General features: G+C 41.9%; 2 protein-coding genes across 2 annotated transcripts in view; both read left to right on the top strand.

Annotated features, from left to right (window-relative positions):
• The window catches only part of LOC147737993 (uncharacterized), a 73,828-nt gene extending 52,835 nt beyond the window's left edge, over positions 1–20,993 (top strand). Inside the window, exons 3-4 of the mRNA XM_086935646.1 lie at positions 18,176–19,255; positions 20,009–20,993. Of these exons, the coding sequence (XP_086791772.1) occupies positions 18,894–19,255; positions 20,009–20,993 (1,347 nt within the window). The 5' untranslated portion in view covers positions 18,176–18,893. The remainder of the gene's footprint in view (positions 1–18,175; positions 19,256–20,008) is intronic.
• A 333-nt stretch (positions 20,994–21,326) lies between these two features.
• LOC147737992 (uncharacterized) lies at positions 21,327–23,086 on the top strand. Its single transcript, XM_086935655.1, has one exon. The coding sequence runs from the start codon at positions 22,503–22,505 to the stop codon at positions 22,881–22,883; it is 381 nt and encodes a 126-aa protein (XP_086791781.1). The 5' UTR covers positions 21,327–22,502; the 3' UTR covers positions 22,884–23,086.
• Positions 23,087–23,839: the final 753 nt, after the last annotated feature.

The raw sequence follows: 23,839 nt of genomic DNA, 5'->3' as shown, positions 1-23,839 counted from the left end.
AGTCATCCGCCGCTCCCCTGGAGGGTGGAGCCAGCATTGTGGTGGCCGAGCACAGTGACAGTTCGAGTCAAGAGGCACTCCTACCTCCCACTAAGGTGTAATCTGCGCATCCACCACCTGTCATCCCCCCAGCCCTGTCACTCACACATCCCAGACAGTCAGATACACATACCAGCAGAGGCGGCTGAAATGGTTAAGCAAGCAAATGCTAACTTTCTAAAAGTAGCATTTGCAAACCCAGGATACTAAAATAAACTTGACTACAAGAAATATTTTATCATCCTGAGTTCAGGCATACTAAACATGACTCGCTACCATGCTCCTTGAGCCTGCGGGGATTATAGGGTGTAATAATCCTCGCAGCTCAGTCTGGCCTAATGGAGCAGGTAGCCTTCAATAGTGAAATACGGTCTTGGTTGTAAGTCACTACTAGGACAGGCCACGCATCTCAGGGCTTGTCCTACCTTGCACCTACAACGCACCCTGCCCGCAGGCCTACCATAGGGGTGACTAATATGCAGTCAAGGGAAGGGTCGGTGCTGGCAAGTGGGGACACTTGCCCAGCTAGCGTGACAGTACGAGACCGCACGCGGGTTCTGCGGTCGCAGTTCCCAGACACATCTTTACGGCTGCTTCGGTGGGTGGCGCAACCAGCGCTGCAGGCCCACCAGCAGTATTGGCATTTACAAGCCCCGGCACTCTCTCGTGCACTTTACTAGGGACTAACAGTAAATCCAAAGAACCAATCATGGATACCAATCGCATGTACAATTTACAGTAGGGAGCACTTGCACTGCGGCACGGATCAGCCGTGGCGCAGTGCCCTGAGTATCGGAAAACCAGCAAAACATCGGAGGCACATCAGCAAAAAGTGGAAGGGAGACTCACGCCAAGGTGCCAGGTCTAACAACTATAAACAATCAATGAGTAAATAGTAATGGTATAAGTTTGTTTTGGAATGCAATGAAGGTATTAGGACAAATCTAAACATTTAGTGACTCTCCGAGAATGAGTAAATATGAACGGAGATACATAGGTGGAGAAACAGTCTTTTCTTGGTGTAGTCACTTCTGTTTATTGTTCCATTTCAATAGCCAACACGTGTTTCATCGCAGGGAACAAACTGCGAATCTTCAGGGCTTAATTGAAACATCTATTGGACTAGATACATTCCACCCGGATGTCTAATCTTCAATCCTTTTATGATAATGAGTATAGGGGAGATGGCCGGTCAGTGTATAGACTCTGTTGATTGTCCTCGTAGGGAAAAGAAAGTTCGTATTTGCAAAAGCCCAGTCCGGGCATTACGTGGAAACCTGAATTCGGAATTCCAAATTTATGTTCTGGCTGTGCGAGATCTCGTTACTTTCCGAGTCAGGTGAAAACCGGGAGGAGAAACAGGTTCGTGGATGGGCGGGTGCGCCGTTTAGTCCACGTAGGAAGTTCACCATATCTGTGTAGATCTCCCTCTCTAATTTCCCGGCGCGGTGTATCGAGAACGGACCAATTGGCTATTGAAATGGTACCTTCTATCCCAATCAAGTTCACCTGACTGCAAGGACACTGCCCTCTTCCTGCAGTGTCGTGTGGCGTTTTAGGCTCCGAGTGAATTTTCCCGATTCATGCCCTTATATAGGTACGATTCACATTGCCATTAGATAGGCATAGAAATCAAGTCCTTATTTAGACATATCCCATGCAGACCAAATACAGGCATGGCTACTTCCACCCGTACCAAACATCACAACGATTTCTTGGAAAATCGGCTTAAGCTGTTAGGGAACTTCCCCTTGCTCGAATATTGATTTGTCCAAGAACTCATGTACTTTGCAAAGAACAACTATTCCCTAGGGGTTCTTTCCTGATGTTATTATGCCCGACTTTAGGTCAAACTATGACATTCCTAGACACCTTCAAGGTATAAATATACCTCCACTTGCTCTAGCAAGACACAGTGGTTGGGAGCAGTTTGACTATCTACTTGCCCGACCGAGCTTGCAACAGCAAGTGCCGACGAAGCCAACCCTCCAGCTGACGCACTGATCAGGAAGCTGTCTCTTCTCCTGCCGAGAATCCATCTCCAGTGTTTCCAAGCTCCCCTTGCGGGGGTTGGGAAATCAAGTCCCGAGACAGAAATACCAGGCCTCCTTCATTCTAACTAAGGTATGGAGCTGATTAGAACCTAGAGAAATCTTGGATAGATTCTTGGCAAAGAAATCTAAACCTAGTCTACACAATACTTACGTCTTCCCTTGTACTAGACTTAGGTTAGGTACATCGGGGTAGGCTTATTTTAGAAGCACCAGTTGAATATTTTAGCCTGTGTAGTTATGTATTTCTTTTTATATGGCTTAGAAACCATACAATGCTCTTACAGTATTATTTTATAATACTATTAAAAAAAAAAATATTATTTAAAATTTTATATAGCGCGCAGTTACCCTAGGGCATCCCAGCGCTGTACGCATTATACTTTGCAGTCTGCTTAACGATTGTAGCAGTTCACTTTTCTTGTATGAGAAAGAAGACTGTTCAATAAACCTTTTTATTGAAAACGCCTGTCTCTCTTTTTCTCCACAAACTCTGTTGAAACGAAGCATTCACGATTGACTGAGTGAAATACTAATCTATTGTTTCCGCGACTCTAAAGATATATTTCTTATTCTTGGGAAACAAAGTTGTCATGTTTATGCGGTTGTCACAAACTAATCCCTTCTTGTGAATTCGAGAAAGTTTATAGTAACCTCTGAGCTAGCTGGCACTCACTATTACGTTTAGTATATTCAATAGAGACTTAGTCGACCTTAGTCCTACGTCTAATCTATAGGATATATTATTCCAAAGCGCAGAGCCTATTGGGAATATAGGAACTACACTACATGGCACCCAACATTTGGTAAGGCACTCATTTAACGCTAGATACTAAAGTAACTCAGTTGTGCTTTTTTCAGAGACCCCTTTTTTCTGTAAAATACTCCAATAGACGTCTGGAGAGGGTAAAAGGCCAAAATATCCGCCACAACTGAGTAGTACGAAAAAATCCTATGTATTAGTTTTTGGTTTGTTCAACATTGAAGGATACAGTATTCCAAAATATTGTGCACTTTATCTTTGTTTCCTTGAAACTTGCTCTGCAAACTTTCAGTCAACAAAAATGTCAGTTAAGGGCGACAACACCGCAACTGGTGGAGCTGCAGTAAAGCCAGCCGCTTTTGACGTAACAGGCTTTAATGAAGCCGACGATGATGGTATAATCATCCCAGAAAATTTAAGGAAAGCCATCACTATAAAACTTATAACAAATGGCCTATCATCAAGAGGTGGTAGGTTCTTTTTTTGTAATTGAGGCACACGAATATCGTCAGACAGAGGTATTCTATTCATGGAATATCCTTCCTGAAGCAAATCCAGTATCACATGTGTTTCACTTCTACAAAGAAGAGGAACCTCCGACGGAATACGTTCCTTTCAAGGATATTGAAATTCAACTAACTTACCAAGAGCATGCACTCTGGTTTAAAGGGCCCTAAAACATATAAATCACATTACCAGGCTCGGTCCACTAGGTAGACCAGGAGCAATACGGCCGGTATTATCCAGCTATACACCACATTCTGCCATTGAGGAAATGTCAGGTGCACAACTATTAGTTCAACTAAAAGAACTAATCAAAAGCCATAGACAATTGGTTCAATGTGTCATGCGGACTCTAACAATCCAACCTCCTATAAGGATTCCACAACACACCCCTCACTAGGGTAACAAAAATAAAATTACACCACAGACTATACAACCAGTCATTGGTGAATTACCTGTAAAAAGGGAACACATTCCATTCTGGATAGCTCAAAAGATTACTCAAATAGAGGCAGTATTTCCTGGTAGTACACCTCATGAGAAACACAGAATTCTAACAATCTGTTTACCAATGGGGACCGCACCACACCTGGAGGACTGTGACACTTGGGGTACAGTCTTTGCTGCAATCTACACTGAAACACATGGTGTTCCGTCTATGGCGATAATACCAGACGTCCTGAAACAGAATCAAAATTAATACGGGGCAGAGCCTGCTTTAAATTTAGGTATGAAATTACCCAAAGATTTCAAACAGGTCTCAACAATAATATTAGCTAATATTAAAGCTGAAGCAGCATCCGTGGCGATCTGCCAAAAGTTATGGGAATTTGATGTAACAGAGCAACCACAAGAACTGGCCAGAATAATTGAAAAATCCTATGAAGAACTAGGTAGTGACAGTTTGGGTGGTAAACCAGTGAAACCTCAACTGACTGAAAGTCCTGAAAAGGCCCTTATTAAAAACACTCTTATTATTCCAAAAAAGAAGTGGGAGAACACTAAACAAACTCCTAAAGAGAAGCGTTCTCGATCCAGAGGTAGGTCTCCTCAAAAGGAGCCCTCTGAAAGGAGGTTCAACCTCAGGAATAGGGATAATTTGAGAAAACCTGATCGATATCAAGATACTGATACACTTTCCTCTCGTACCTTTCAGACTTCATCACAGAAATTCAAAAGAAGAGTTCTGTCAGAGCAAAAGGAAGAACACGTGAAGTCCAAAGACGATCAACATGTTCAGAAAAATAAGAAAACTCAATTCACCAAAAAGAAGGTAGCAGGTCTAAAAATCAGACATGCCGAGGATCTTGAGGACACAACTCAAGAACGAGGAATGGACTCAAACGATGTTGGACAGTGCGGCAGAAGTCACCATAGCTCGCAAGATCTTGAAGGATCATCTGGAGATAGTGGACTTGATTGAGTACATCCAAGTTGAAACTGCCGATACCAGGGCTAGTGTCCCACACAAGTTATATGAAGTAACACTCCGGATGGAGGGGGACATAACTAGAAAAGTAAGAGCACTCTTTTGGGAGAAGCTCTCTCAGGGTTATGACATTCTTCTAGCTGAACAAGACTGGCCACCTGAATTTGTCAGGGAGTGTCCACATGGCGAAGAAATAATTATGCCAGCCTTCTCCAACCATATTCCAATTCATAAAAAATATATATATGCCATAAAATGGGCAGTGGCCCAGGCTCCAGCATTATAGAAAAATAACGCAGGATGGGATGAGGATTCTCCTCACCATAAAATCCAATTGAAAAATCAACCAACTGCACAAAGGCAGTATCCAGTTAACCCCTTCTATGCTGGGCCGATTCTGCTCCCGTGCTGCAGATTTCAGCGCGGGTGCGGTCATGACGGCCCCCAGCCGTCATCAGCACACGAGCACTGTAGTACATGACGGCTGAGGGCCATCATCAGCATGGAAGGGGTTAAGCAAGAAGCTAAAAAACAGGTCAGGGAGATCTTAGATCAACTTGAATACCAAGGGGTGATTGAAACATGCACCTCGTCAATGAACAATCCTTTGCTTCCTGTCTCCAAACCAGTCAATACAATTCGTCTAGTTTTGGATTACAGGCATTTCAACTCTTGCTGTAAAACTTTTACAGTATAAAATGCACACAGTGGAGCACTAATGAATAACATTGTGCGTAAAAAATATAAAACCACATTAGATATTTTAAACAGTTTCTTCTGTCAAAACATTGCACCAGAAAGTAGGTACTTGACCGCTTTCTCAATTATGGGGACACAGCGTCACTTCTGTCATCTTCCACAGGGATTCAAGAATAGTCCAGGGTTATTTTCAGTCAGAGTAACAGATTTACTACAAACATATGATGACGAAGCTCTATCATATGTCAATGACATCTATCTTACAGACGAAGACTTGGACAGGCACTTGAACAGGGTGAACACCATAATATTGGGCTTCGCCTCTGAAGTGTACAAATTAACTTTCAAGACATCGAGAATTGCCCCCTTAAACATCCTTTTTCTAGGATATGCGTTATCAAGTGAAGGCAAAAGCCTGACAGAGAAATGTGTGCTGCCCCAACCTCCAAAAACGCTGAAAAACTTACAGTCGATTCTAGGTTTCCTAAATTTCGGAAGAACTTACATTCTAAATAACACAGAAAGGGTTAAACCTCTCTACGAATTAATCAAACCTGATTTTAAAACAATTAATTGGACTCAAAAACACACAGAAATGTTGCATTCAGTCCAAACGGACATGTTGGCAATAACACACGTACAAACTCGCGTAAACGCACGCAACTTTGAAGGAGAAAAAGTTCCAATAGCTTATAAATCACATCTGTTCTGACAGCGGTTCAAACTGCAGTAGCAAAAGAGAGAGCCCTCGCACAGGGTAAGCGCATAATGGTCGTTACTCCTGTACGTGTCTTAGAGGCAGTAACAAAGGCGAGCATTCCAAATGCTAAAGCCTTATATCCAAGATGGACACAATGGTTTAATTCTCTTGCTGCAACAGTCATTGAATAAGTTTTTGACCCCTATTTAAAAACACAAGAATTTCTACAATATGTACAAGAATGCCCTCTGCCTACTGATATTCTGCCTCTAGAACAGTATGAATGTATCATTTATACTGATGGATCAGCACAGCCCGTTATTGGGGGTAAACAAGCTCATAGTGCTGCATGCACAATCGTTAAAGGTCGCTGGCGAGATGGCAAATTCCGACCTATGGACACTAAAACTCAATCTCTTGGAGATTGTACAGCTCAGCGAGCTGACCTACAAGCATTCAACATGTTGCTTGAAAATACTGATCGCGAATTCCCCACACTCATAGTGTGTGATTTCTATTACTGCGTCCAATCTTACAATGAATACTTGCAGACTGGGTTCAAAACGGTTTCAAAGATGCAAAAGGTGGCACAATTAAGCATAAGTTGGTTTGGGAACAGGTAGTTCAGTTACCACAAGAACTACAAAAGACTCACGTGATACATGCACTGAGTCATCAACGTGATGGTGTTCACGTTGCAGGGAATTCATTAGCTGTTGAAGCTGCGAAGGCAGCTGTGCAAACGGCTTCCATAGCTGTAATCACTCGTTCAAAAACTAAAATAGACGCAAAATAATGCTAGCTGTCAATGCCACAAGCAAAGGCAACGGTGCATTGTTACCTCAAAACTATCCACTCAAATACTCATACATAATTGATGCAAACTCTGTTCCTTTTGCTTGAATTCCTGGAGTGGGGGATAAAGTAATTCCAAACAGGAAACGTAGAGTAGCTTTTATTTATTTATTTTATTTTTAAGGTTTTATATAGCGCGAACAAGACTCTTGCGAGTATCAGAGTGCTTTACATGACAAGTAGAAAGATATACAGCATATATTACGATATAGTGAACCACGAAATAAGTAAGTAATACATACATCTAGATCAAGAGAAGGCAGTGCAAGGCTAGTGCAAAACAGCAAAGATAAACAGGACGAATATAAGCGAAGAGAAGCAAGTAATATAGTATAGTGAATAGAACATAGAGTTCACATGGATTGAGCCATGAGGATAGCTTTCACTTCTCTTTTGAAGGAAGCAGAGGAAGGGTTCATTCTAGTTTCACTGGGCAGAGCGTTCCATATCCTTGAAGCCATACCGGATAAGGACCGGTTATACGTTTTTTTCTTGGCAAATTGTTGAGGTTGTACGAGAAGAGTCTTGGCACTCCTGGAAGCTCTGCTGCCCGCTGAAAGCACCAGTTTCTGAGCTATTGTGGGGCATTGTGTGTCATACAAGCGATTTTTAAATGAATTCTGGCTTCAAACGGTAGCCAGTTGAGAACTCTCAGGTCCGGGGATATGTGGGCGTTTCTCTCTGAACCTGTGATGAGTCTCGCAGCAGAGTTGATTGTGGCTCTTAGCGGGGCTGTCGATGACCTTGGGAGTCCTCATAAGGTTACTGCTCCGTATTCCAAGCGGGGGATAACTAAGGCTTGAACTCCTGTTTTGAAATCGAATGCGGGCAGATAGAGTTTTAGTTTTCACTGGGTGGAAGTTGGCTCCCTTTGTTGAGGCACTGATGTGTTTCAGCATCTTGAGGTTATTGACCAGCGTTACCCCTAGAGATTTTGCTGAGACGAATATGAGCGGTTGTCCATTGAGAGCTGTTAGGTGCTCCATCCAGTCTGTGATAGTTTGAGTTTTTTGAGGGGAGCGTTTACAAGGAATTACGTTTTGAGGGAGTTAAGTTTCAAGTGGTTTTCGGCCAGCCAGAATTGGGTTTTTTGTAGTGTGGAGTTGAGTGATTTGATGTCTTCCAGAGAGTGAATTTTGATGTAAATGTGGGTTTGTCAGCATACATGTGGAAGTGTATTTTGGAGAGGCTTGAGAAGATCAGTGAGGGGGTCCATGAAACGGTTGAATAGGGTGGGAAAGAGGGAGGAGCCTTGAGGAACTCCCAGAGTGGCAGATGAGGGGAAGGACAGGGATTGGTTGACCTTGAATCTTTGGGATCTGCTTTGGAGGAAAGAGGCAAACTAGTTAATACACTTCCAGACAAACCCATTCAAGAGATTCAGCAGGTTGTCGTGTTACACAAACCACATTTGGGAGAGGGTCTGATACATCAGGGGATCTTTGAATCTATACTAGACTTAAAAGAGACGTACTGGTGGCCAGGGATGAATGGTCACATTCACACGTTTGTAATTAACTGCCAAAACTGCAACAGAGATCGCAGCAGAGATCGCCGCCAGATACCAGACTACAGTGTAGACAGCTCAGTACAGACACCATTGTTAGCATTAGACCATCTACATGCAGACTTCCCAATGGACGAATGCGGTCCCACAACTATTAGGACAGATTCATTTGGATGTGGTCTCAGCGCTCGGCTGACGCTCAAACTGTTTTGAAAGATTTGCGAGTCTTTATCGGCACATACGCAGTCGGCACGCTACATTCTGACCAGGGTTCTGCGTTTAGCTCAAAAGCTTACAAGGAGGCCATGGCCAATCTGGGCGTTGCATTGCTGTATTCTAGTCCATTCCACCCTGAAGGAATTTCGGTATTGGAAAGAAAAAAACAGGACATAAAGCAATCTATAACAGCTAGGGTATTAGGCTCGGGTGACGGGTGGCTCAAACATCTAATAGGTGTCCAAAGTAGTCTTAACAATCTGTCAAGAAGTTCTCTAGGGGGAATCACTCCATATGAAATTATTTTTGGAACTAGAATGATTGTTGAGGACCTCGATTGTCACACTTCAGTGGTAGAACAAAAACCCTTTAATATCAAAGATCGTTTTGCGGTTTTGCAGGACTTCCATGAAATAAAGAAAAGCCAAAGCAACGTGTTACTGAAGCCAACGCCCACTGAAGAAAAACCACCCGTCCCAGCAAGGCCTGCCTGGATTCCAAAGATTGGGGATCTAGTCAGAGGAAAGATCACTGACAAGACGGAATTTGGGCCTTCTTACAGACAACCAGTACCTGTCCTAGCAGTCCACGGATCAAAAACAGTTTTACTAACGCCCCTTGCTGTTAAAAAGGAGAACAGGTTTGTGTCCATTGACCTGGTCAAACCACATCATGTGGCCGATCATAAGTAGTAGGCCAAGTGGACTCCAGATGCCCGAATCTGGCTTCTATCCAAGAGGTTCAAACTGAGAGACTCATCACCTTTGAGAAATTTGCAGAGCGAAAAAAAGGACTATGCAATAAAGCAATGGAACTTGTACCTCTTGAGACCCAAAAAGCAGTTCGTCAAGAAACACCTGTCTACAATGAAATAGCATCTGACTATACAAATATGACAAGTGATCAAGGGTTCCAGCGATTTCCACGAATCCTGATGCAATTCCTACAATTGACAGAACTGCCTCTGGCTATTTCATTAACTTTGATACGTTTTCCGAGGATCCCAGTGAACCTGAAACAACGCCAGTGAAGAGAAATTTTAAAGAACTAGCAACAGACCTTTTGCATCAATTGGAAAAGACTTATCTGTTTTCACCATGGATTGAACTTTGGATTGTGTTGGGTGTACTGTTTCTTCTACTTTGTTTGACTCTTGTATTTACCTTGGGAATAGTAATAACTGGAAGATATGTTAAAAAGGACACAGTAAGTAAGAACATCAACTTACTCCTCAAACCACACAAATCATCTCATCGTGAACAAAGAGACTTGTCATTAGTGAACATCACAGCCGTTCCTATACCATGTGGTATACCTGGGACAGAACTGATTATGACATCCTTGGTCCTGCAGAGCTGTTGAAGATTCCACACCAATTCAAGGTTTCCTTGAGTGACTGTGTTTCATCTAGTACCTTTTCTGATGATTGGGACTTTGAGACTGTTAATAATATGATGTCAGACTTTGAAATGTCTGCAAAATGTACGAATCATGAATACTTAGAAGGTTCATCGGATTACAAACAAATGTATTGTTATAATCACTCTGGTCATCATTTCTTGCATAAATCTGCAAATCCTAGAAATGTATTACTTATAACCAATGGGAACATTGTCCTAAGCCACCAAAGAGTAGCTCAAAGACATTTTATAACTAATTTCCGTACTTTTCAGGTTTTAATGTTTCAAATCCAGAAAAATGTTACTTTAAAAATGTTAATAAGACAGGAATGAAAAGTATGCTGACTAATACTCAGCAAATAAAGTGTTTGAATGACACTATTCAACAGACATCTTGTCTTGGGTTAGCCAAGATAAAAGATTTAAACAATCCGTCCATACCTACACCGACACCTGATAGTAAAAACACTACAGAAGTGGTGGTCGACGTACAAACTATTTTTCTTCAAAACAGAACAGATCCTACTTGGAAAAAAATGGTTAATCTGGCCCACAGACACAAACAACTATCAAGATAGATTCCTGAAAAAGACACAAGGGCTCACATTCACTAGGCCAGATCCAAGATATATCCAGAGATAACATCCAGGGATAGTAACATCATACAGTGTGGGGAAACTGCGCCTTGAGTGGCTACACAAATCTACCCTAAAGGAAGTAAAACAACACTTATCTTTACTTAAAGATGCATTGATATAAGGGAGTTCTTACAAGGACCTACTAAACCGCGTCATAAACATTTCATATACGCCGGTATCTATGCTGCCTATAATGAAGCATGGAAGATTACGCAAGCAGAGACTGCAGAACTTATACGAGAAATTGATCGTATTATCTCAGAGAAATCTCTCTCTGTAGTTGACAATGGGTTAATGACTCTGTCATCCAGTTTATATTCTTTGGACTGCATACTATCCTCTGCCATTGACATAATGGAACAGAACCTGGTCATGTTGCAACATGGTCAATCACAATTGCGTTCTATCATGCTATTGGGCTGCACATTGCATAACCTTCGTTCAGGCTATATGCCTTGGAGTCTAATCAACACCACGTCATTGTTTTCTGAATTTGACCTTACAGATAAACAAATCACACTGGCACAGGGGGGAACAGACTATACGGTGCTGGGCATTGAAAAACTGGAAAGATTGCCATTAACTGTTTCTGATAAACCAGCGACAGAATGGATAATACACGGTACAATCACTCTGCTTATGACGATTTTCCATTTTCAGTATTGCTTAAAACATATACCAGCAGGCCAATATGAAAGGTTGAGTAAAGAATACATCAAGACATCCTGGGATTTACCATACACACACAGATGTTGGAGTGGGGGGAAAGTAGTGTTTCTTAATGGTACAAATTGGGAAAACGCACTAAGCGGTTCACTCATGTGTCGGGATATTAATTTACACAGGGCCTGCGATGGTTCCACAAATAACTTATCCTGCCACCTGCAAGGTTCACCAGCTGCGGTGATTGATCCAATTTTTAAGCAACTTTCTAATGGAAGTTATATTGTGTTGAATGATCACAGCTGCTGCTGCATGTTGCCAGGAATAGCCTATCTCCTAACTGTGTCAGCCAGGGTCACTTGCTGTATGCAAATATTGTTTCCTAAAACAAAGACAGACGGGGAGTTGCCATTATGGCCTTCACTGGACATCTCTTCTATACGAATTGATACTTTAGGCAGACTGAAAGCCATTCTTTTACAAAAAAACTGTGCCACTGACCTCGGCCAAAGAGACATATAATCTGCAAGTTGCAAGGACTTCTGCAGAGATACATGCCCTTTTAACAACAAACTGCCCTAAACATTTCTCGGAAATGTTAGGTCATATCTTAAACATGTCTGATATGAGTGGTATTGTACATGTATTTAAGACAGTTTTTTCGGGACTGTTAGCACCTTTTCAAGCAGTCCTAGGCATATTTCCAAACTTCGTGCACTCAGTGTTTGGCAGACTGCCTCTCAATTTGGGGCTCGCAGCAGGGATACTATTTTTGCTCCTTCTGCTCCGATATCGCAAGCCAACTCACCAATGACGCCCAGATCACCTTGGAGAACACTCTTCTGGCGATGAGGTGTCGTGAGCGCATAATCCAAATTTTGAGATTAACTTGTTTAAGAGAATTGAATACCACATGGTTTCCAGCATTCAGACCAATATGGCAAGATTGCATCTTACCTGTTCTATGATGCCTGCTATGTGGAGAGAAATGCGTGCTAGACATCTGTTTGACACTCCCATCACTCATGCCAATGGAAGTTGATACTTTGCTTGGACCAGTAACGGCTCATGCACAGTGTTGTCTCCAGCGGCTACCAATCCTGATGACGGCATTCATTGAGATCTCACAGACGCAACATGCTAATGGTGAGGTACGAGGACCAACAGGCGCACAGGTACCATCTACTTCGAAAATTGCTAATGTGACTGACGCTGACGTTGATGGTTCACATCTATGTGCGGTTAATCTGCTTAACGAGGTAATCCAGATTTCACCTACAATGGTAGACAAATTCTTTACAGACTTAGAAGACTTGATGTTTTCTCCTAGCCCTAACACTGACTTTTGATTTGGCACGCAGTGTTCTGAGAGACTCTGAATTCGACCTTCATTTTGCAAAACAAAGTTCTAACTTTGGGACTTTATTTTTCCTATGATTAATTTTTGTTTTTCCAAATTCTTATTTTTTCATTTTTTGCCACCAAGTAATCTGCTTAAAGTAGAACTATTCATAGAGAACTAGATTTCTGTGATAGACTTCCAAGAGACAATAATTGACCTTGTCCTCATACAAACAGTTCATATAATCTGCTCGACTTCTTTTCTGTATTGAAAAGCCATTTCATAAATGTATTTTCATGATTCATTCGGATAGCATTTTCAAATGTCAAAAATATATGCTTTGAATGAAACATTGCTTTGAAATGCATACAGCACAAATGCTCTTTTTCATGTACAGTCAATGCGTTTTTGTGTATTTTGGGTGGGTTTTAAAGCATCATGTTTAGATATGTTTTTATGTGATTAGAACTTAGTAATGTCATACATAATAAAGTGGAGTGGGTGTTGTGTGGCGTTTTAGGCTCCATGTGAATTTTCCCGATTCATGCCCTTATATAGGTACAATTCACATTGCCCTTATATAGGCATAGAAATCAATCCCCCTATTTAGACATACCCCATGCAGACCAAATACAGGCATGGCTACTTCCACCCATACCAAACATCACAACGATTTCTTGGAAAATCGGTTTAAGCAGTTAGGGAACTTTCCCTTGCTCGAATATTGATTTGTTCAAGAACTCATGTACTTTGCAAAGAACAACTATTCCCTAGGGGTTCTTTCCTGACGTTATTATGCCCGACTTTATGTCAAACTATGGCATTCCTAGACACCTTCAAGGTGTAAATATACCGCCACTTGCTCTAGCGAGACACAGTGGTTCGGAGCAGTTCGACTATCTACTTGCCCGACGGAGCTTGCTACAGCAAGTGCCGACGGAGGCCGACCCTCCAGCTGACGCACTGATCAGGAAGCTATCTCTTCTCCTGCCGAGAATCCAGCTCCAGTGTTTCCAAGCTCCCCTTGCGGGGTGTAGGGAAATTGATTTCCGAGACAGAGATACCAGACCTCCTTCATTCTAACTAAGGTATGAAGCTGATTAGAACCTAGAGAAATCTTAGAATGATTCTTGGCAAAGAAAACGAAACCTATGCTACACAATACTTACTTCTTCCCTCGTACTAGACTTAGGTTAGGTACATCGAAGTAAGCGTATTTGAGAAGCATCAGTTGAGTATTTTAGCCTGTGTCTTTATGTATGTATTTTTAAATGGCTTAGAAACCATGCAATGCTCTTACAGTATTATTTTATAATACTATTCTCACTGTACGCATTATACTTTGCAGTCTGCTTAACAATTGTAGCAGTTCACTTCTCTTGTATGAGAAAGAAGACTGTTCAAAAAACCTTTTTATTGAAAATGCCCGTCTTTCTATTTCTCTACAAACTCTGTTGAAACGAAGCATGCACGATTGACTGAATGAAATATGTATCTATTGTTTCCGCCACTCTAGAGATATGTTTCTTATTCTTAGAAAACAAAGTTGTCATGTTTATGAGGTTGTCAGAAACTAATCCCTTCTTGTGAATTCGAGAAAGTTTCTAGTGACCTCTGAGCTAGCTGGCACTCAGTATTAAGTTTAGTATATTCGATAGAGGTTTAGTCAACCTCAGTCCTACGTCTATTCTATAGGATATATTATTCCAATGCACAGAGCCTATAGGGAATATAGAAACTACGCTACAGCAGTAGCAATCTACTTCCCATTTATGAAGCAACAGACAGCACAGCATGTCTGCCAGAGATGTCGTAGGGTCAGAAACAGTACATAAGTAAGTAGGTATGATGGAAAACTAACTGATGAGTAAGATTTTAAATGAAGAAGCTGCTGTGATAGACGGAAAAACATCCATGTCAAAACATCAGCAGTAGGACAATGGTTTATGGAATGATAATGGTAGATTTATATACACGTCTGTGCAGTGTGTGTCACTTAATGTTCTTTTCTCCCACTCTCATGAGATGGTTTTACAAGGCAACTCTGAGCTCACTGAGTGTGGAGCTTCCACGAATCCCAGAGACAGGCCGTTCCAAAGACGGTAACAGAGAAGGTTGAAAGATCTGAGTTTTGATCCTGGCAGATTGACTGGTGATCCCTGAGGGGGTGTAGTTGGTCTGTGTGTTGCCACGGCTTTCCAGTGGGTGTAAGAAAATGTCAGCAATTTGTGGAGGGCACTCTTTTGGGTGAGACCCACCCAGCTCCATGCACTATGGACTAGAGGGTTTGTGTCTGCGCAGGATATGTTACATTCTGATAGCAAAATGGAGGACCTTGTCCATAGCGGATAGATGTTACCAAGGATTAACATCTTCAGTTACGACAGATAGAGAAAGTCCATTTACCTCGAGGTGCTTGAAAAGCTTTCTGCACTCTGCTGGTGCAGGCAGGATGTTTATTCTCTAGTTGGAATTTGCCTGGGGATGTTCAGATAAAGTGGGTGAATCAAACCTTGGAGCAGCACTGGTAGCGTTGACTCTTGGAGTCTTGCAGTGTGTGCTGGATGCGGTAGAACTGTCTCAATGCTCTACGGAGCTCAGAAAATCCAGACTCTCCTTCATCTCAGAGATCGACCTCTGTGGCTTGACCAGTTGAACTGCAATAAAGAAGATGACCTGGACCAGTTCTACCTCTCCCGACCTTTGAACTGATAATTGAGGAACGAAGCCCTGCCTGGAAGGAAGATCTGCACAAGGCACAGCTGACAGAAGTACCACCTGGAAGGAAGATCTGCACAAGGCACAGCTGACAGAAGTACACCCTGGAAGGAAGATCTGCATATTGCACAGCTGTCAGAAGCCCTGCCTGGAAGGAAGATCTGCACAGGGTGCAGCTGACAGAAGCCCCCGTCTGAAAGGAAAATCTGCAAAAGGTGCAGCTGATAGAAGCCTCCGCCTGGAATGAAGATCTGCACAGGGCACAGCTGACGGAAGGTCTGCCTGGTGGTGACCTCAAAGCAGTGAGAGACCCACAAACCACAAGATCCTTGAGGCCCAGCTAGCCAGACTGGACGCAATGTACACCAGAGGCCTGATTTAGATTTCAGCGGATTGTTTATTCCATCACAAATGTGACAGGTATCCTGCCCGACCCATTAAAAATGTATTACATCCTGTGGCAATTATAATAAGGCAGGCAGGATATCTGTCACATTTGATAATGCCTTGGTCTAGTTTGCAGAGTTTTACTCAGCGGAACTCCACGAAGTGCCAGGGAAACTCCACCGCATTCTGCCGACTTCTGCTAGTGGCAGAGTTTGTTAAGTAGCGCTGCTCTCACTGATTTTTAGTGCCAGGAGTTTAACCTCCACTGTAAAATCAGCACAAACAGCACTACGAGTCGTTTCAGAGGGCGATGCTGCTTTCTGCCACTCTAATTGATATTCTAATCGAATGGCAGCTTCATCAACGAGAATGGCAGATTTTAACACTCGAGTGGTCGCGACCTGCCGTGACCTCCCGCAATGAGAAATCTCGCCAGGAGGAGGTCTATCCTGTTATATTTTCTCACAAGCGCTCGCCACCTTACCGGTGGCGAACCGCTTGAGAAAATAATTCTGTTCTGCATGGAGTTTTTTGGACCAACTCCGCACTCTTGGGCAAAACTTTGCGAGGTCTGCCAGCAGAGCTGAATTCTTCACCCACCCCTAGTCTTGAGGCAATAATCTGTTGGACAAACTCCTAACTAGGCCCTTTGTCTGCAATAAGTGCTGTAGAAGAAGTGAAATCCATGGCCTTGTGAGTATGAGGCAGTTCTCTGAATTCTGATGAACCCCACAGAGTGAGTGTGCAGCCAGAGAGCAGTAGGGGGGGCCAAAGGACAGGAAATTAGGTAAACTTGAATATGAGAAATATGGAAAGGTATAAATGCAGCATCACCTGTGGATAACTGACACCTCCTCCCACTCTTCAAAATGCCCATCCGGTCACAAATGGCATCCTGGGCCCCAAAAGGACAACATCATGCCAGATGCCATGTGCCATATCTGCGCCTATAATGTAAAGGACGGGCCTTACAGTGAACCCCTTGTTCTGTTTTACACAAAAGAAGGAGCTGCATCTTACAGAACTTTATCTAACTTAGGAAGAACTAAAGACTTGCTTTTTAAAGTTATCTTCCATGGCCAGAACGAGGCTCTGTAAGCTACACTAGTTTCAGGGAGACGGACAGATGATATGGCGATATGAAACACCCCTCAACTCACAATAATGTTCCAATCGTCCAGGTTAGTAGAAACCAGAAACGCTTGAACCAAGGGAGCTGTTGAAAGTGTCAAAGGTGACTTATGAACAGCGAGGTAAAGACAGGAGTTGGTATTTGAGATGATCTTAAGTAAATCGGAAAGAATGAGAAAAAGTGTGTAAATGGAGTTACTTTTGTTGTATACTTCGTAAAGAGTTACTGGAAATTTTACAGCCCAGCCTGACCCTTCTCTTTTTCTATACTCTACTGTTGTTTAAATGAAATCTTGACCATATGCGTCTATCTTAAGCTATACGTGAGTGCCCTTACTTTGCTCAGTTACTCTGTAAACATTGGTAAATCACCTCTTTTCCAGACATTAATAAAATGTCACCTGATCAACAGAACATTTAGTTAAATATCTGTGTATGATGAAATATTCCTTGCTAAGTTTCAAAAGCGATAAAGAAGAAAGGGGAGCTTTACTAAGATTTTGCACTGTGTTTGCGTCACAAAAGAGGCACAAAATGGCGCAAAATCTTTTTTCCTAATTTACTTTCCAGCGCTTAACTTGTTTAGCACTGTAAATAACGTTAAAGTAATGTAAGACTGAGCATAGCATTGTTTGGCATTGCTTTCTGCCATGGGGGCCTGCCAAGGTTGGTGCATGGGTGTTCTCGTGCAACAACAAAACTAGGTGCAAGGAAGGAGAAATGCTTTCATTTCTTCTTCCTTTTCTGACTTTGCATGTGTGCTGCACTGTGCAACACGTATGCAAAATGGGAAAAACTTTCCCTCGTGTCGAGGCATAGAAATTTGTACAGGAAGGGTGTCCTTCCTGTATAAAACCCATGCTGGACTCACAGACTCACGCACCCTAGTGCTCTGGTGCTAAGGTGTGTGCATGGCGCAGGCCCTCTGTAATCAGTGCCGGCGCAAGGGAAAGGAAAGGAGAGAGCCATATCTCTGAAAATATGATGCTCTCCTGTTCCCTTCCTGCAACGTAGCCTCGCGGGGTAGGGCTGCGCTGCATTGTGTGGAGTGTCTTTTACAACCAGTTAAACATTGAGAATTCTCATTCCATTATATTTCCATTTAGTAATTTTAAATATCTTTACATCAACAGAAAACAAGCCTTGAATGTGTGAAATGACCATCAATAATGAAGCGAAGGCTGTAACTCTTCAATAATAGCAGAAATAATGAGCTCCAGTATTCAGGAAAACATCAGTGCAGTCGGCGACAGAGGAACCTGCACTCAAACTGACAGATTCCGGGTGAAGGATCAAGGGCAGTTCAGAGATTGTAAGAAGCTGAGCTGTGCACCTCCACGCCACAAGACGAAGAAATGACCTTACTAAAATTAAGGCAACAACAATAACAAACCGCCTCCTGTATAAACAAGTGTCCAACACCTGCTTTGATCATCAGATCGGTATGATGTGATTACCGCAGTGCTCTGTTTTCTAAGATGATTATAAGCCATCATTCCGTGCTCTAGGTGAATTCTAAACTCTTTCTCGCCGAACCACTGTAACCAGAGAAGAGCATAACAGAGCGGAGCCAGACAACTGACGGGTAAAGGAAAGAGGAGTTCTTATATCTACAATACAACAGACTGTCCCGATTTGCACCGGCCAGAAGGAAGATACATCTTTACCCGCAAGCGTGCATTGCCATAATCCAATCTAAAGGCACAATTGCCTACAAAGACACCTTCTACATATTAGGAGTGTGGTAAATATTAGGTGGCTATCGCATTTTATTGTTAAAACAGAAATCAAACGTGGAAAATACTGCACACATATAAAGTGTGTGAGAAAAAGCCAAGTGCTTTATCAGACATGTCGGCCCATCAGGAAATGCAGTCATGGGATATAGACAAATATATACCCGACCCACAGACACTAACCAAGAAAGAGGAATCAAACACATACAAAAAGAGCTTTAGTTTGTCATCACTACGCAAGCTTCATCAGCAAACCTACACAGGAGAAAAAAAATTCAAGTGCAGTGAATGTGTAAAGAGCTTTGGTCAGTTATCAGTCCTACAGATACATCAGCTTACACACATGGGGGAAAAGCCATATCATTGCAGTGAATGTGCAAAGTGCTTTAGTCAGTTATCACAACTTCAAAGACATCAGCGAATGCACACAGGGGAAAAACCATTCAAGTGCAGTAAATGTGCAAAGTGCTTTAGTCAGTTATCATACCTTCAAAGACATCAGCGAACACACACGGGGGAAAAAACATTCAAGTGCAGTGAATGTGCAAAGTGCTTTAGTCAGTTATCACACCTTCAAACACATCAACGAACACACACGGGGGAAAAACCGTTCAAGTGCAGTGAATGTGCAAAGTGCTTTAGTCAGTTATCACACCTTCAAAAACATCAGCGAATACACACAGGGGAAAAACCATTCAAATGCAATGAATGTGGGAAGAGCTTTAGTCAGATGTCAGACCGAAAACGTCATCAGCGAACACACACGGGGGAAAAACCTGATCATTGTAGTGAATGTGACAGTAGTTTTCGCGACTCTTCAGCATTAAGGTATCATCAGCGAACACACACAGGGGAAAAACCATTCAAGTGCAGTGAATGTGCAAAGTGCTTAAGTCAATTATCAAACCTTCAAAAACATCAGCGAATACACACAGGGGTAAAACCATTCAAATGCAATGAATGTGGGAAGACCTTTAGTTATATATCAGAACGAAATTGTCATTATCGAACACACACAGGGGAAAAACCATTCAAGTGCAGTGAATGTGGGAAGAGCTTTAGTCGGATATCAGCCCGAAAAAGTCATCAGCAAACACACACGGGGGAAAAACCTTATCATTGTAGTGAATGTGACAGTAGTTTTCGCGACTCTTCAGCATTAAGGAAACATCAGCGAACACACACAGGGGAAAAACCATTCAAGTGCAGTAAATGTGCAAAGTGCTTTAGTCAGTTATCACAACTTCAAAGACATCAGCGAATGCACACAGGGGAAAAACCATTCAAGTGCAGTAAATGTGCAAAGTGCTTTAGTCAGTTATCATACCTTCAAAGACATCAGCGAACACACACAGGGGAAAAATCATTCAAGTGCAGTGAATGTCCAAAGTGCTTTAGTCTGTTATCACACCTTCAAACACATCAACGAACACACACGGGGGAAAAACCGTTCAAGTGCAGTGAATGTGCAAAGTGCTTTAGTCAGTTATCACACCTTCAAAAACATCAGCGAATACACACAGGGGAAAAACCATTCAAATGTAATGAATGTGGGAAGAGCTTTAGTCAGATGTCAGACCGAAAACGTCATCAGCGAACACACACGGGGGAAAAACCTTATCATTGTAGTGAATGTGACAGTAGTTTTCGCGACTCTTCAGCATTAAGGTATCATCAGCGAACACACACAGGGGAAAAACCATTCAAGTGCAGTGAATGTGCAAAGTGCTTTAGTCGATTATCAAACCTTCAAAAACATCAGCAAATACACACAGGGGTAAAACCATTCAAATGCAATGAATGTGGGAAGACCTTTAGTTATATATCAGAACGAAATTGTCATAATCGAACACACACGGGGGAAAAACCATTCAAGTGCAGTGAATGTGGGAAGAGCTTTAGTCGGATATCAGCCCGAAAAAGTCATCAGCGAACACACACGGGGGAAAAACCTTATCATTGTAGTGAATGTGACAGTAGTTTTCGCGACTCTTCAGCATTAAGGAAGCATCAGCGAACACACACAGGGGAAAAACCATTCAAGTGCAGTGAATGTGCAAAGTGCTTTAGTTACCTATCAAACCTTCAAAATCATCAGCGAATACACACAGGGGAAAAACCATTCAAGTGTAATGAATGCGGGAAGAGCTTCAGCTGGATATCAGACCGAAAACGTCATCAGCGAACACACACGGGGGAAAAACCTTATCATTAAAGTGAATGTGACAGTAGTTTTCACGACTCTTCAGCATTAAGGTATCATCAGGGAACACACACAGGGAAAAAAACATTCAAGTTCAGTGAATGTGCAAAGTGCTTTAATCACTTATCACACCTTCAAAGACATCAGCAAACACACACGGGGGAAAAACCATTCAAGTGCAGTGAATGTGCAAGGTGCTTTAGTCTGTTATCACACCTTCAACGTCATAATCGAACACACACGGGGGAAAAACTATTCAAGTGGAGTGAATGTGCAAAGTGCTTTAGTCAGTTATCACACCTTCAAAGACATCAGCGAACACACAGTTGGGCAGAAGGATAAATCTTTATTGAGAATTTGGTTGTGTGTATCAGTAAGGTTTGCAGTAGACAGATTGATCACCAGGTTATTAGTTAGGGTTTCGCCGTGTACAGTTCCTTCTTTCTTGTTCTGGTTTGAACTCCTATTGTACTTGGTTTTGGTGTCCCCAGGTTTGGAGGTCTGGTGTGATTGTCTTGGACATTACCTAGTCGATGTCGTTGAACTTGTTCCTGAAAATTTACTTGTGGACGAGTATTGCAAGTTGTTGGTAGTTCTTCTACTGAGCCAACTTCCGATGAAGTAGGGGTTTGATTTGTGGTGCTGGTATTACTGTTTGATGTTGAGGTGTTAATGTTGTCATATTTTTGTGCGAAGGTATAGACCCTTCCGTCGTCATTCAAGTATTTTTCCTTTGGATTATGTCCTCTTCATATTCATCCAAGATTTTGTCTAGGATATCATAGTTTTTCATTGTAATATCACCCCAATTTGCTTCCTCAAGTCGTTTGGATAACGTATCAACCTCTGATTTGTTTTTTTCAAATTTTTCTTGCGCTATATCTATTAGCTGTCTTAGCATGTTATTGGAGGCTGTGCGAAGATTTTCTTCCCAAAGTTGTAATTTTTCAGGAGCCGTGGTCTCTATTGGAGGAAAGATAAGAATTCGTAATCCACGAGGGATAAGATTGTGTTCTAGATATTTTTTGAGTGATGCTCCTTCCCACCATTTGGAGGTTTCTTTTTTGGCTACTTTCTCCAATGCTTGAAATATACTTTTAGCTGATAATAAATTAGTTGAGCTCGATGTTTTGCTAATGGCAGCGCCCGAGGGGTCAAATGCTTCTTCTAATCTATTGTTGTGTCTTTCGCGTCGATTTATATAGGTGGACATTTTGGATTAGGATCTTTTTATGCACCAAACAGTAACAATACATATTTCAATTTCATTTGAAAATTCTGTGTGTTTCTTCAGTTTTCGTTGTTGTGTATAATTAAAAAAAAGATGGTTTCCCAAACTTAATTATGTAGATAAAATAACTAATTGATTACTGGGAATGTTTAAAGAGCTTTAGTCAGTTTTCAACTCACGAATACCTCAACAAACACACACAGGGGGAAAGCCACTCAAGTGCAAAGTCATCACACCTACAAAATCATCAGTGAACACAGGGGAAAAAACCATTCAACTGCAGTGAATGTATGAAGAGCTTTAGTCGATTATCAAACCTCCAAACAACTCAGCGGACACACAGGGGGGATACACCCTATCATTGCGGTGAATGTAACAGCAGTTTTTGCTTCTCTTCAATATTAAGGTATCATCAGCGAACTCTCACTGGAGAAAAACCATTCAAGTGCAATGAATGTGGGAAGACCTTTAGTCAATTATCAGACCTACAAATACATCAGAGAATACACACAGGGAAAAAACTATATGATTGCTGTGAATGTTTGAAGAGCTTTAGTCAGTTTTCAATGCTACGAAAACATCAACAAACACACACAGGGGGAAAGCCACTCAAGTGCAATGAATGTGGGAAGAGCTTTTGTCGACGATTAGAGCTACAAAGTCATCAGTGAACACACAGGGGGGAAACATAGAAGGGCACTGAAAGTGAGAAGGGCTTTTGTCAATTTTCGATCCCACACAGCCCTCAGTGAATACACTCCTTCATTTAACTCACATGGAAATAATCCTAGAGATACAGAGATTACGGAAAGAACTTAGGAACATCAAAAATAATATTGACCCTTCTGAAGACATAGAAAAGAGTAAAACAGTGCAGTTATTGTGAGAGGAATGAATTATGAAAAAGATAAAATTCAAATTATGTAGGACATTGAAATACCAGATGATAAAAGACCTGAATAGCAGTAAAGAAGAAAATCAGATAACAGTATTTGCAGAATTATAAAAGTGTTTGTTTCCAGTGATTGTTCACTTTCGTACACATAGCAAAGTGACATTATGTACCAGAATACACAGTGGAAGACAAGCACAATGTGGATTAAAAGAAAAGAAACATTGTTGATTTTTATTTGGCGAAGAAGAGATACAAAGGAAAATATTCAATCGCCCCTGACCACACTACCTGTAAAAGCAACACTGAACAATACTGGGACTAACAGCGGTATTTTCAGCTAACTTGTCCGATTAGTGATAAAACCTATAAACCCAACACACTCAGAGTGGACATGTTGTCAGGGCTCTGGAGATGGAAGCTTCATTGGTAAAATGCATTTACTACTATTAACAAATGTTACTGCAGCATATGTAATTAAATAAAGCGAAGCACAGGTGTTCAAGAAAAAAACTATTTTTAGATATAAAAGAGCATATACCTTGTTTTTAAGTAACGTTTGCTGCATCTTTTACACACTGTTATCGGTTGATGGATCAGCTCATGCCTTGCGCCTGCTTACTAAGTGGGACCCTTGGCTCCTCTCCGACTTGGCTCTCCCTATTCATTTTGAGACTTGCCAAACTCTAATTTGTACCAGAATTGAGCCATTGTAAGCAGCAGACTCTGTTTGAA

The sequence above is a fragment of the Lissotriton vulgaris genome, chromosome 1_1, assembly GCF_964263255.1.
Source record: "Lissotriton vulgaris chromosome 1_1, aLisVul1.2, whole genome shotgun sequence".
Taxonomy (NCBI): Eukaryota; Metazoa; Chordata; class Amphibia; order Caudata; family Salamandridae; genus Lissotriton; species Lissotriton vulgaris.
The sequence above is the reverse complement of the archived record's forward strand: the minus strand, read 5'-3'. Positions and strand labels throughout refer to the sequence as shown.